Genomic DNA, 15,166 nt, shown 5'->3' with positions numbered 1-15,166 from the left:
CGCACCCTTCCTGGGGCGCCCCTGGCGAGGGGTCTGTGTCCGCGCACGGCTAAAGCCCATCCCCAGCGTTCGGGGTTGTGCTAGCCCCGCACACAAGATGGCTCCGGTGGCCGGGGCAAACCCCGGTAGAGCCGGGAAGGTGGCGGTGGCGGCTCCCTGCCATCGCCTCGCACCCCTTCGGCTCCCCCAGCTCCGCCTGGCTCTGGGTGTTGGCGCCTGGCGCGAAGCGGGACCGCGCCAAGGGGCAGCCGGGGAGGCAGCCCGAGGAGCAGCCGGGTTTTTCACCCCGGCCTCCGGTTTCTCTCCATGAAGAGGCACCCGTCCCGGGAGGCAGCCCGCAGCCCGGTTACCGGCGACCCCTGTCCCAGACAGCCGGGCCACGACAACCCGAGCACTGCCTGCCAGGGCACTGACCACGTCTGCTACCTCCGCCTGTGCCTTTAAGAACGATCGTTTCGGGGGTGAAATGCTGGATTTAATTTTTTCGACAGCTTTTGGATCACAGGGACTCCCCAGCGCAGGGGACCGAGGCGCCCGGGAGCGTGGCCACAGGCGGCGGGGTGGTCGAACCCGGGCGCTTTCTCAGGATAAGAGACCCGGATCTCCCGTCAGCGCGGCCCCGAGACAGTAACGGAGCGGCCGGGGCTCACGGAGGTGACCGCCCACCCTCTTTGCGAGGTGAGGGGTCGAGTGTGAAGAGGAGCGGCCGCTTCCTCCCGTGCCGTCGCCATCACCGGCGTCGACCCCCGGGCTGCGAACGTGCAGGGCGTCCCGGCGCACGAGCGCTTATCAGTGACGCGCGCTCTAGGCCCCGCCCATCGCGCTTTCCTATTGGCCATGGGCGCAAAGCCACGCCCACCCCTCGCGCGGGGCCGCTGTGGGCGGGGCAGAGGCGCGGCCTCAGCCATTGAGGGGGGGAAAGGGGAAAGGAGGGGCGGAAAAAAAAAAAAAAAAAAAAAAAGGAAAAAAAAAGGGCGGTGGGAAGTCACGTGACTCCCCGGTTGGTTTCCCCCCGGCTCCGGTCAGCAGCCGCCTCACGCCCGTCCCTTGCCGGGTACCGGAAGTGCGGCGGAAGTTGCCGGAAGGGGCTGCCGGAAGTGCGATGCTGGTGGCCGCAGGGTGTGTGTGCGATGGGGTAGGGCCGGGGGTGGGTTGGGGCCCTCGGGGGGTGCGGGTCTCCCTATAACAGCGGGGCTGCCGCTCCTCACGCTTCCCCGCCGGTTGCGGCAACCCGCGGGCTGCCGGGGCCCTCCCCCCCCCCCTCCTTGGGGCCGGGGTTTCCTCTCCGCCAGGGCTTTCCCCCGGCACGCAGCGTGTCTCTGCTCCCCTCTCACCCAGCGGGGCTGATGGGTGCATCTGGCGTTTGGTGAGGTGCCCCCCGCCTTTCCGCAGAGCCCGGGAAGGATACGTACGAGATGCGGTGGCTTTGCTTGCTGTTCTCTTAAACTCCGGTGTTATTGTGGTTTGTTTGGGGTTTTTTTTTTGCAGAACGTGAGGCAGCCGATTTTTACCTGGGACTTTGGACTCTTCTGCTTTTGTTTTAATGGCGCACATCACGATAAATCAGTATTTGCAGCAAGTAAGCGAAGTTTTTTGTCTGTGGGCGCTGTGTGGTTGTGTTTTTCTTTGCTGGGTATGTGTTGCCTTGTTTAAGAAATAAATCAGCCTGGGATACGCAGGGTGGTAAACAAATATGCTTTTAAAGTCTGCAGTAAATATGATACTGACTGCTAAAGGTGTATTCCTGGCATTTTTTAAAAATGTGGTGGTTAATGTGTGGTAAAGCAGACAGTGAGCTACGTTCTCCATAAGAGTTAACATGTTAGGATTGTGTGTGCATGCAGTAACAAATACAGCTGAAGAATTTAAGAAATAGTGGGATGTAAGAAGCACAGAAATGCTGAGAGATGTTGCTTGTTGCATGGAGGACAGAGAGACAGGAATGGGCTCACAAAGGGTACCAGGTGGTGTCAAGCTCTTAGTGTGACCACTCTTACTGCTTCTTTCTGAGCCATTGTACTTTCTTCACTGTTACAGTCTTACTCCATTCACTCAAGATCAGTCAAGTCAACTGAGTGAAGGGCAAAAAGAGTAATTGTTTGGGGTTTAGTCTCAAAAGGAGTGGCTGAGATCTCTCAGGACTGTGATCTACTCTAAAAAGTCATGTTCTTCAGCTGACAGTCCTTGTGATCCTCTCTCTCCTCTCTGCATCTCAAATACACCATGTCTGCACAGTTTTTTAAGTTTATGCACACACCTCACCAATACCTTATCTCTTATGAAAGAAGCATTTTGCTCTCTGTCAAACTTGGACACTATACACCAGAGCAACAGGTAAGGAAGTGACAGATAACAGGACGTGTAATGCTTACAGTTGGAGACAGATTAGACACGCAGCTATCATTCCAAAGGCAATGCCAGGTATTAGATTGTAAAAGTTATATTCTTTGGGAGATAGGCTTAATTCTGCTTCCTGCTAGAGATAACTGCTTGTAAAATATTGTATAAGCAGAATGTTGTGATGCCAAGCTTGGAATATTTCAGTTGTGGAAGTAGCTTTAGGTGTTAGGTTTTAGTACCTTTCTCACTGTTTGTGTTTTACTTATATTTTTGTGTTGGAACAGAAAAAAACCAAAAAAATTTGCTCTATGGAAAGCCCATACCAAATGGCTAAAATCATAGACTAAAATAGCAAGGGAAGCAGCAAAAGGGGGAAAAATCAACTGCTTAAACTCTTTCAGAGATTCATGTTGTTCGTATTTGTGTTTTTTTCCAAGTAAAGAAGAGCTAATTTTGTGTTTCGGAAGTAATTTTTGTTCCTAAATGTTACAGGAATGTTTATAGCAAGTGTATTTGCAAGTCCCAGTTCATGATGTGCAATGTTACAAACAATAACAATCAGAGATTGTTTCTGCCTTTACATGTCTGTTTGATACCCATAAACCAGCTAGAATTTTAAAAAGCTTAACCAGATCTGGTTCACAGCTGCTGTTTTACAAACAACTTGTTTGGAGATTCTCTGGTTTAATATTATTCTACAAATTTGGAAAAAAAACCCCAAAACACAACAGTGTATGCCCCTCCTTCTCCCTGACCTTTCTGAAAACCAGGCATATTGAAAGTACAATATTGATTCATTTAGTTTTAGACCTTCAAAACCTCATGCTTGGGTTGGTGTTGGTATTGGTGTGTATGAAGAGTGGTAACAAGAAGGTGGCTTTTGTAGTCATGTGTAAATATGTTGTGCTCAATTGTGTGGCTGTGGCTGGATTTTATTGGATAATGTGGCTGTTTCTTTTGGTAGGTACAAGAAGCCATTGACAGCAGGGATGGACAGTTTTGTGCAGAACTGGTGTCATTTAAGCATCCACATGTTGCAAACCCAAGGCTACAGGTGAGACTCTGGTTCTGACCTTTCATTTTGCTTTCAGATTTCCTAGCTGTCTGAATGGATTCTTTTCCATTGGAGTTAAACTTCAGAAATCTTTTTTCCCAGGCCAGAGCAGGGTCTCCCTTTATATATTTCCATTTTTTTCCCCAGGATGACTTTTTTTGTTTCACTTTTAATTGTTTTCTGGAAAGTCCCTTTGGCCAGGTCTACTTTGGTAGGAATGTGGCACAGCCAAGTGACTATAAAGAGAAAATCAGTGGGTATCAAGGGTCCAGTGTTTGTGTTATAGCCATTTCAGATGGTTTTACTTTTAAGGCTAGCTGTAATCAGGTTCTGGAGACAGAATGCACACAAGAAACTTATTATTCTGGATGTGGTTATTAATATAACTTAAGGTTCTGATAGATAGCAGCATCATGTATGCATAAAACTGACAAAATATCCTGATGATGTTCTGTTTCTGCTGCACTGGGTGTTCCTTTAATGTTTCATTGATTTATTCTCTACTTAGCTTCCATCTCCAGAGGAGAAGTGTCAGCAAGTTTTGGAACCACCATATGATGAAATGTTTGCAGCCCACTTAAGGTAAGGACAGACCTGAAATGTAAAGTCAGTTGTAAGCTGTCCAGCAGGGATAGTGAAGGCTATCCTTTAATTTACTTAGTTATTTTAAAGGGTTTACATCTGAAAACTTGGTGTTTATTACTCTTTATAAATAATGCTAGAACTGCAGGTAATAAGGACCTTTTTTCTCTCCATGTAAAATGTGTCTTATGTATCTGGCAGAAGTTTGTGTATAGCCATTGACACAGCTTTGGTTTCAGTGCCCACTGTATCCTTTGCTCTGCATTTACTAACTACACAAGAGTTTGGGGTAAAATAAGTAAGGGACATAAATATTTTTAGAGGGGAATTTTAGTCATAAAAGTACTCTTAAGGCAGATTTAGGACCCAAATAATTCTGGGAGGCTTTTATGTAGAAAAAGTTCTTTATTAACAGTCTTCAGTTAGCTTTCAACAGTCTTAGATTATTTTATTTTTTTTTTAATCTATGCTAACCTTAGGGACAGTTTTAATAACCATTAGCATATTACAGCTGATACTGTATTTATTATACAAACAAATCCCCATTCTGCTCTCAGTAAGTTTTCTACAATTGTCAGGCTATAGTGCTGTGTTAAAATACTTGTACCATTTTGTTAGGAACTTTTCTAATAATATTTCTGTACCTCTTTTAAATAAACTGTGAATCTCTATGCCTATTAAAAGGCAAAAGCAAAAATTTGTCTTATGTATGTGATATTTTCTGGTTCATTAATGCAGCTTTTCTTTGACAGGTGTACTTATGCTGTTGGAAACCATGACTTTATAGAAGCATACAAGTGCCAAACAGTTATTGTCCAATATCCTTTTCCATTAACCTTGCCTATTGTTTTCAGCTTAACTGTATGCTTTCTTGTAGAATTAACTTACCTTTACCTCTTTTAAAATTTAATAGAATAGTCTGCTTCCAAATAAATTTCAGTTGTTTAAGTTCTTAAGCAAGGAAATACAGATACTCTCCTTTGAACTTGCTGTAGGACTAAGAAGGAATCTGTCACTTTGCTCTAAAATAAAAAATTCATTTCTCACAGAGTTTAGGAGACCCTGAAATCATTACTATACATCCTAGTTTGTATTTGGGGTAGATACTGATAAAGAAAGGTGCTATCTTATCTCTTGGCAACCAGTGTTTCTCATGGCTGCTGCCACACCAAGAAGCGCGTGGCTGTGCTCGTGTTCTTCCCTCCTGCATCTTTGCATCCTGACTCCTCATCTACTTGCTGCTTTGTTGGTTTCTGCTTTTTAATGTCATGATACATAGTACTATAGTACTGCTGGGTTTATATCTCTCTTTCATTTATTAGCATTTTCAATTTTCCTAAATACAGTACATCTTTCCTGCGAGCGTTTCAGGCACATAAAGAGGAAAACTGGTGAGTACATCATAGAGAGCCACTAGGAACTAGACTTAACTTTCACTATCCTGGTACCATAGCAGTCAAACTAAAATTAGGCCTGCAGGGTTGTGGTTTTTTATACTCAGAAATACTTATATTGGTTTTGCTTCCCATTTGAGTTTTTAGATCCAAAAGTGAAAACTAAACATCTAAGTTTAATTATATAGGATAAGGTGGGATTATTTTTTATTAAAAAAATGTTTCTGAATTAATTCTTCCAGTGTAGGGTTTCTGAAGTGCTGAGATCTTGAAGACCTTTCCTTTTAAAAGGAACTTTTCTAGTTTGATGACCAACTGGCAGAAAAAATAATGCTTGTTTCTTGTGTCTTACTCATGATTTGCACATACTAAGTATAACATCTTTTTGCTTTTCCAGGGCTTTACCTATTATGTATGCTGTAGCTCTTGATCTTCGAATTTTTGCTAATAGTGTAAGTAAATCTGCTTACAGCCTCATTAGTTTTATCCATTAGGTGTTTCCATGGTGGAAGTATTCTAGACCTTATTATGTAGCCTAATTTTGCTCATTACTGTTTTAACTCCTTGCTTAGGATTCTGTTGACACATTAGATTCATCTGGTACCATTGAAAAACTAGGTTGCTCAATCTGCCTTTTTTTGCTGCTTGAACAGGAAAGTTCTGAGGATCTCTATGCAACTCACAGCAGTTGCTTAGAACATATGAAGTTATTAAGTAGTCATTATGGAGCAGCATGGAGAACAACTCACTATTTCCATAGGCTATCCCTGGGACTTGGTGGAGTCTGTATAAGGGTGGAGATATCCCAGACATCTGAGCTAATGTGACCACTAACTGCATCTGGAGAGGAAAGCTGCTGCTTTCTTTCTCCTCTTCCAGCTGTGTGTACTGCTTCTGATGCTCACTGAAGTCCTTGCTAAGTCCCTATAGCTACTGACAAGAAAAAAAACACCAAAATCAACCAAACAAAAAGGCAAACCAAATTTACATTATTTTTCTCAGAGTAGTGGATTGCAATGGCTTGTGTAGGGAAGAGAGAATTGCCAAATTAAGGCCAAAATAAAGTGGCAGAGTTGTGATCTTTGCTCCTAATCACTTAAGAGCTGAAGCTAGAGTTCCAAATTAGGTTAGAGTTTGACAATGTCCAGGTTTTTCAGTAGTTGTTCCCTGAGCACTTCCTTGTGCCCACCCACCTATTAAACAAAAACAACACATCTGGCATGCATTTTTTTTTTTTTCATGTGTGTGCCTGCTCTGTGCAAAGTGTCAATTCTCAGTCTGAATAAGGTGTGTTTGAGGTGCATGGGAAAGGGGAAAGTGGGGCAGGTAGTGTTAGACATGTTTCAACTCCTAACCTTAGTGTATTCAAAGGATGCAGATACAGAGAGGACTTCTGCAATATATAATGCATTTCCATTTCTTTTTTTTTTTTTATGTTTCAGCTAGTTAGAATGCAAGCATTAGAATAAACTTTTTAGGAAGCAAGTAGTAAATATCTACTTGCTATTTCTGCACCCCCACTCTTCTTTGTTTTAAGGTCTGCGTGAATCAGTGTGTGAATCTCTTTCCTATGGTGTTGGCAACTCTTTTTTTTCTTGTTGCTGTAACATATGTTTTCCATTTTTTCTGAAAACCCCAAGTTCTAGCAATGTGTGTTACTACTAGAAAATGTTGAATGTGGTTTAGAAATAAAATCTCTCTCTCATGGCTGTGGCGAGAACCTTTACTATAAATTCTAAAACTCAGACTCTGTAACTGGGGAATCATTTGAGTTTGTTTTTCTTCAAAAGACATTCTTTTTTTTTTGACAATACTTTTGGTCTTTGAAAACTTGAGTAGAAGTGTTAATGTTCCAAGTTGTCTATCAGATGATCCCAAATTTAGGTTTCTGAGAAATGCATTAAGCTTAGTGGCTCTAGAGGGAATAGCAGTCAGTGCTGTTTTCAAAGGACTGTCCTCCTGTGCCTCAGGCTTAGAAAACATTCAGGAGCCTCTCTGAGTGTTTATTTTTTATTATCTGTGAGTTTGACTGCCTTCTAGATGTGGAAGTAGACATGACAGATATATTTCTGTAAAACTTTATGAAATGCTGTATTAAGGAACTAAACTGTTTATAACCCAGTGATCCAGGATGTAGAATTACACATTGTTTCTTGCTGTGTAATGATAGGCAGATCAACAGCTGGTGAAGAAAGGGAAAAGCAAAGCTGGTGACATGTTGGAAAAAGCAGCAGAACTGCTGATGAGCTGTTTTCGAGTCTGTGCCAGTGACACGTAAGTGAAAGATCCTCTGTAGAACTTGCCTTATTAAATTGGTAAGAACTTTCCATAAGATGTTTCTGCTTATTAAAACCCTATCTGGATAAGAAGGAACACTTCTGAGGCTCCTTTCATCTCATTTATAGTCTGTCCTCTGCTGACTGTTAGCTGCAGCTGTAGAGGCCTCCCTTCAGGTTTAACATTCCTAGCAGATGCTGCTGGGAGGGACTGATGATGTCCCTGTTTCTCAGGAAAGGTTGTTAACACTCTTTGTGCCCTGTTCAGTTGTGAAGTTTGCTTCCTTATGGTTAGATGGAAAACAGTTGACTTTAGCTTCCAGTGTTAGCAATTTTAACACCTAAGCATAGAAAATGCTTTCCCTTCCTCATCTTTCTTTCACTTTGTATATTGTAAGCAAGTTCTGTGTGTGTTTCCAGTAGACTGGAGTGAGAACCCTGATGCATATAATACTTTCTATATAGTACATATAATACTAAAATAATATTTTGCATGATATCTTTTTATTATGTTGATAAGAGGTTTAGCAGAGCCGTATAAAATTTAAGATAGGAACACATGTTCTGTTTTGACAGTGCTGATACGGTTTAAGAGAAGGACTTTGGCCTTGACTTATTTTCAGACACCTGTTTTTACCCTAAAAATCCATAAAATAGCTATGGAGGGAACTTAGCATAAAGACAAAGTCATTCTTTTTATACAATGTACAGTACTAGTAGGTGCTTTTCTGTTTTCTTATGACAGTCGAGCAGGAATTGAAGATTCCAAAAAATGGGGCATGTTGTTTCTGGTGAATCAGCTATTCAAAATCTATTTTAAGGTAAGGTTCAAGTTTGGTAAACTGTGTTTTTGCATTCTAAGTCAAACCCACCCTTTTTAATATGCTACTGTGTATCTACCTTCTCTGAGTAAAATGCCATTGTTTTTCTGTAACAGATCAACAAACTCCATCTCTGTAAGCCCTTAATTAGAGCAATTGACAGCTCAAACCTGAAGGATGAATATAGTATGGCACAGAGGGTTACATACAGATACTATGTTGGACGCAAAGCCATGTTTGACAGTGACTTCAAGCAAGGTACTCTGTGTGTTGTCTCTAAGGCAGACTGAAGTCTTGCTGCTTGCTGTGAAATCTGGCTGATGATGTGTGTGTCTGACTCAAAATGTGTGTAAAAGCTGCAGTTGTGATTGCATTCATCAAAGGAAAAGTCATCCCAGGCCCACAGGCTTAGGCAGATCAGAGATGAGATTACATGACACTTCTAACTGTAGTCTATGCCCAGTTTCAAAATATTTGTGCTAGTGAAGTTCTCTGTAGTCTTATGCATTCTGTGCTTGAGTAACAAAATGCACGAGCATCCAGAGAATAGGTTTGTAAAATGAGGTTTGTAAAAATCTCAGAAAGAGGCTTTGCAACTCTCTTGTCCTCTTCGAGTTGCTTTATGCCAGGTAGAAAATCTCTAGCAAACCAGACTGTAAAATTAGTTTCTCAGTGCATTGATTTTTTTAAGATTTAAAAACTGCATTTCTGAGGTTTTCTTACTCACTAATAGAGAAGTTTTACAACTTTCATTTGCAACTGAAGACTAACAAAGATCTGTTCTGGAGCCAGCTTTGTTACTCTAACAGTGTCTTCTGGCTCTCAGGCTTGTAATTTTTCTCTCTTGGCAAAAACTGATGAAAGATTTTCATGTTGTCGTGCTGTGTGATCTCACTGGCACATTTCTGCAGCTCAGCAGGTGTGTGCATCACATGCATCTTAGATCCAAAGCTCTGAAGAACCTGCTCTGTGAATTTAGAAAATAGAGTTCTAATTCATCAGAGCTTCTTGAGATTCCCCCTTCCTGTAACAGTAACACAGTACTATTACTGAAATGAGCTGAAAAATCCAGTGTTACTTGTAACTGTCACCTCTGATGTTTAGACCTTGACAAGTTTTCTTTGACTTTGTGAAGAAGGATTTCTGGTAATATTTTGCATTTTGTGCAAATCTCCAGTAATTATTACAGCATTTTTCTTAGTGTATTTTTGTTGGTGTGATTCTTTTTTGTATCATTTCAAATATTATGTGTTCAAGCTACATATGGACAGTGAGCACAGAGTTTGGGGTTCCAGTTCTGATCCATTTTTGTTGTTGACTGGAACCTTTATTTCCATGTTACTGGAACCTTTATTTGTGTCTGCAGCTGAAGAATATCTTTCGTTTGCCTTTGAGCACTGTCACCGCTCGAGCCAGAAGAACAAAAGAATGATTTTGATCTACTTGCTGCCAGTAAAAATGTTGTTGGTGAGTAGATGTTACTCTTCTAAATATTTGGAGGAGGGGGCATAATCAAACTGATGCTCACTGGAGTTATTTTTCTTTCCCTTATTGGAATTCAAGTGCCTATCTGGGCCTCACCCCCATAAGAGCCAGCATGTGAACACTTTGTAGTCTTGGGAAGAACATTTATAGCAACACAGGAAAGAAGAAATGCAAAAAAAAAACCCAAAACCAAACCCAAAACAAATAATAAAAAAAAACAGCAAACAAACAAAAAAAACCCAACAAAACAAAAAAATACCTCAAGCAGAAACAAACTTTCCCCTCCTTTACTCCTTCCTTCCATTTCTCTACCTCAGGTGCAACCTGAGGTTACTCCTGTGATAAAGCCAACTTATAGGTCTTTGGAGAAGTGCTTAACAGTGTCACTTCAGTCATGTAGCAGAGTGCATGCCTGGTGCTCAGCTGCACAGATGGGCCAGGGAAAGTGTGGATTCAGTAGTACAAATCTGCCTGTTTCTTTCACCCAGTGAAGAGAAGGAGGATGTGCAAACAGATGGCTGAAGATTGTTGGGATGGGGGTTGCCACAGGAAGGAAAGGATTCCTATCTTTGGATTTTCTGTTTGCCCCCTATGTACATGCCCATTCAAAGCATGTCAGAAGGGTCATGAAGTAGAGCATTTTGGTTTTAAACAAACTAATGAAGACTGGTTGCTATTTCATCCTTTCATCTTTCTGTTAAATAATTAAATACATCTCTGCTTCTTGTTCCTGTCCTTTCCCACATGCTGTGCTAGGATTTGCATATCCCTGAGCTAGTGGAGATAGGCTGATAATTCATTCAGTGTAACTACGGGGACAAGAACTAGATTTTAGGATTTTCTGTTCCTGACCCTGGTAACAAGGTTACACATGGAGAATGTTGCTATCACCTGCTTCTCTGAGTTCCCATCTTCTGTCTTTTCCCCATCCTGTATCATCCTGGGTATGACCATTCCTTTTTTTTTCATTCAGTGCTTCCTCTCTAGTCCCTTGCAGTGTCCAGTGCATAAAGGGGGAGCATAGTGGGTAGGATAATTGGCTTCTATTTTTCATTTTTTATTTATTGACTTTCTTACTGGTTGTTTTCAGATCAATCAATGATAACGTAGATAATTTATAAAGTAAAACTAACAGCCTTCCTGAGAAATTTGTCTCAGTCCTGGCTGGGTCCCTTAAACTGTTGGGTCCATTAGTGCCTTGAGTTAACTGGGGATTTCCTGGAGCAGTTAAAGTGTACAAGAGGCATTAAAGAAACTAGATAAAGGTCATTGTTTTTACAGCTCTTTTTTAAGTCAGAGCCCAAACATTAATACTAACCTTAAACTGTACTAAAATAGCTTGGATGGTATTTTTTAATTCCTAGCAGCTCTTGGTAAACATGCAGCTGAGTTCTGCTCTCAGATAATCCTCCAACCAGGAAAGAAGTTACCAACAGCATAGCAGGATGGTAACTAAATTTAAAGTCTGACCCGAGTCACTGTGCAATCTGATCCCTGCTGTGCTGGGGGAAAGAAACCAAAGTTTCTTTTTGATAGTATAGGTGGCTCAGTCTTACCTGATTTAGCAGTGAGAATTAACTTGTCTTCTTTGAATTTAAATTTTCTTTTTTTTTTTTTTTTTTTTTTGAGAGGACTTTTTTATTTTTGCACAGTTGCATGGTGAAGAAAACAAAACAATCTAATACAGACTGAGCTAGGACTTGACAGTGCTGAAGCATTTCAAGAAGTAATGCTTGGGATTCCTGCAGTTCTTCAATTTGAAGATTACGTCATAGAACCATGACATAAAATTTGGATCTGCCTAGGGCTCATGTCACAGGATCTTCACTTTACAAGTTTAGTAACTTTTCCCCAATATGAAGAAATATTAAGACTCCCTAAATCGTGAAAAATAGGTAGTTATTGTGAGCTGAGCTACAAGGTGTTTAGCAGGGGCAAGGGAGTTGTCTTACAATTACTTTTATTCACCTCTTGTTCTGTAGCAAAGAAAAAAAAACGTGTTTAAGTATTTGTCTTTTTCTCTAACAAATGTTTTTATAGCTTACTAGATTCTGTGTAAAATGCATTTGACTTTACCCTAGAAAACTTGGAAACTTGTATTTTTCAGGGCCACATGCCAACAATTCAGCTCTTAAAAAAGTATGACCTTATGCAGTTTGCTGAAGTAACAAAGTCTGTAAGGTATGAACATTGTTTTGTTGTGTTATATAATAAATATTGAGTAAAATATATTTATTTGGGATGATTGGGGAAGGTAAGGGAGGGATATTTCTACCGAGTCAGACAATTTCTTGTCTTGTTTGGGTGAGACCTCCTCATATTTTCATTTCTTCATTCTTGTAGTGAAGGCAATCTTCTCCTACTGAATGATGCTCTGACAAAGCATGAGACCTTCTTTATTCGGTGTGGAATCTTTCTTATCCTTGAGAAGTTGAAAATCATCACGTACAGAAATCTCTTTAAGAAAGTGTAAGCATAACAAAACTTACATTTTTTACAAAAGCAGATATAATGTAGTTTCACCTAGGACTGAGATGACTAGGACTGAATTCTAGCTCTTGAGAGAGCTGAATTCCTGTTAATTTGTTGTTGGACGGCCATTTTCCTAAGAACCAGAATTTTTAAGTGATTGTTTCTCAGTAACAGATTTTTTTTCCTGTTGATTCTTTCAGATATTTACTACTCAAAACACATCAACTATCTCTGGACGCCTTTCTACATGCCCTGAAATTCATGCAAGTAGATGATGTTGATATTGATGAAGTCCAGTGCATTTTAGCTAACCTCATATACATGGTACGTGCTTACCATTTGTTCAGTTATCCCAGACTTAAAGACAGTAAAAAATACTAGGTAGAGAATAAAAGTTTATTAAAAAAAATATATCAGTAATCCCTAGGTTCTTTTGTATTAAAGTCAATTCCCTTGCACCCACAATTAAATTTTTTCATTTGCCCTGAGGGCTTCCTCTAGTTCCCACCTCTTTTGCAGAAATCAGTTAAAATTCAAGTTGCATTTTACACTAAAAATACAGTACTGACATTTCAGTACTGCATAAATACTGATTTAAAAGTGCAAAAATTGTAACTGGGATCAAAAAGGATTTGTTCTGCATTTGCAGTAGGAGACCCCTGAAATTCTAACATTAAAAAAAAAAACCAACCAGAATTCTTTGGGTTTGTTTCACATTTTGTCTTTTACTCTAAGTGGATCTCTGCTATTCATGAAAAGATAAAGACATGAAATCAGTAGAATTCTAATAAAGTGGAGGGTTTTGAGTAGCATTGCAGCATCCTTGAGAAAATGAACCACTTTGCTGTTTATAGAACAGGTTATTTGATGTGGTGTAGGAGTAACAGAGGGTGGGATTTATGTCACTGGAAGATTTCTTTCACTGTTACTATGTCTGAAAAGTAAGTACTAAGTAATTTGGTTTGTTTAGTTACAGAGTAGTGCTTAATTAAAATCCTAATTTAAAAGTGATGAAGATTAAATTTAGGAATGCTTCTTAGAGCTCTGTCACGGCAAGGCAAGGTGAGCAGACCAGCAGGGGGCCCTGGCAGCACTGTCTGTAGGCACCATGGTTGGGGTTCCAACTTTCTGCTTACTCTGCTGGCCCAATTACTTCAATTGGACCCTTAAAGATGTTAAGTACAGTATCATAGAATCATAGAATTGGCTGGGTTGGAAGGGACCTCAGAGATCATCACGTCCAACCCTTGATCCACTCCCGCTGCAGTTACCAGACCATGGCACTGAGTACCACATCCAGTCTCTTTTTAAATATCTCCAGGATGGAGAATCCACCACTTCCCTGGGCAGCCCATTCCAATGTCTGATCACCCTCTCAGTGAAGAAATTCTTTCTAATATCCAACCTAAACCTCCCCTGGCACAACTTGAGACCGTGCCCTCTTGTCTTGCTGAGGGTTGCCTGGGAAAAGAGACCAACCCCCCCCTGGCTACCTCCTCCTTTCAGGGAGTTGTAGAGAGTGATGAGGTCTCCCCTGAGCCTCCTCTTCTCCAGGCTGAACACCCCCAGCTCCCTCAGCCTCTCCTCATAGGATCTGTGCTCGAGTCCCTTCACCAGCCTGGTTGCCCTCCTTTGCAGTAGTGACTGAGTACACACACAAAGCTTTTCTTGATGTAGCCTGAAGATAGCTGAGGTTACAGGTGATGCATTTCCAGCTTCCAGCACTAACACTGTCTTTTCCTCCCCTGCCAGGGTCACATTAAAGGCTATATATCTCATCAGCATCAAAAGCTTGTTGTCAGCAAGCAGAACCCATTTCCTCCATTGTCAACAGTGTGTTGAATATTGCATCTTATCCGTGCAAGTACTCTCAGGATACTGAGCTTGCCCATTGGATCTGCTCCTAATCACTCTGAGAACATTGTAAATAACCTCGTTGATGTCCAGGACTGGAATACCAGGAACTGTTTGTGGCTCCTTTCCCAGAATGACCAAGGCTGCCAGTGTTACAAAGTGCATTGGGATGAAATGCCAACTTTTCAGCGATAGTTTCCGCAGGCTTTCTAGATCATTCAAAGTATTTCATGAGGAAATACAGCAAAGCATTCCAAATACCTTCCAAAGTACTTAAAAGCTTTTATTAAAGTACTTTGTGTTACTATTTCTGCTTTTGTCATCCAGAGAGGAGAAATACCATCATTTGTTACTTATGTTAATCCATTCTTCAGACTGGAAATAATGTTTTCTTTCTGGTTTTTTTAATGTCAATTCAGTAGTCTTGCTGGTATTCAATACTCTCTTCAAACCTTCTCTAAAAACTAAAGAAGTGCTTGACACCAAAAGCTTTACTTTGTCAGTGATCTTTGGGTTCAAGTAAGTGTGGGTTTTTTGTCTGTATGTGTCTACAGATGGGATTTGTGGTCTGGTTTTTTTGAGGGGGAGGGGTTGGGTTTTTGTTTGTTTTTAATTCTGGTAATATTTTTTTTCTTTCCATTTTTGTTATGATGAAGAAAAGCTTAAATTATCTGTACTCTGATTTATTCTGCTTCTGGGGAAAGCACTGCCACGCGTTTGGATCCATTATTTTAAGTATTCCTGTCTCAAGGCTTTTGGGGTTTTTTTTGTGTTGTTACAATGAAACTTTGTTGATAGTGATGAGATAGTAGTTTTGGGGCTTTTTAATTATTTTTAAAGGAAAGGAAGTATTTTTTTTTCTCCTCTGTGAAAGTTGGGTTTTATTTT

General features: G+C 40.8%; 1 protein-coding gene across 6 annotated transcripts; it reads left to right on the top strand.

The window, feature by feature from the left end:
• The first annotated feature begins 936 nt into the window (after positions 1-936).
• On the top strand, positions 937-14,766 carry PCID2 (PCI domain containing 2). 6 transcript variants are annotated; one of them, XM_071744062.1, is made up of 15 exons: positions 937-1,119; positions 1,489-1,579; positions 3,305-3,394; positions 3,903-3,976; positions 4,729-4,796; positions 5,328-5,367; positions 5,768-5,822; positions 7,541-7,644; positions 8,392-8,467; positions 8,584-8,725; positions 9,834-9,934; positions 12,060-12,133; positions 12,296-12,421; positions 12,625-12,748; positions 14,177-14,766. In XM_071744062.1, the coding sequence occupies exons 2-15, from the start codon at positions 1,544-1,546 to the stop codon at positions 14,264-14,266; spliced, it is 1,200 nt and encodes a 399-aa protein (XP_071600163.1). In that variant the 5' UTR covers positions 937-1,119; positions 1,489-1,543; the 3' UTR covers positions 14,267-14,766. The 6 variants fall into 6 exon arrangements, with proteins under 6 accessions (XP_071600163.1, XP_071600174.1, XP_071600197.1 ...); XM_071744073.1 differs by having other exon boundaries at positions 937-1,135; XM_071744084.1 differs by lacking the exon at positions 937-1,119 and adding an exon at positions 1,173-1,366.
• The last annotated feature ends 400 nt before the right edge of the window (positions 14,767-15,166 follow it).

This window comes from Heliangelus exortis, chromosome 1 (genome assembly GCF_036169615.1).
Source record: "Heliangelus exortis chromosome 1, bHelExo1.hap1, whole genome shotgun sequence".
NCBI lineage: Eukaryota > Metazoa > Chordata > Aves > Apodiformes > Trochilidae > Heliangelus > Heliangelus exortis.
This window is presented reverse-complemented; position numbering and strand designations above follow the sequence as displayed.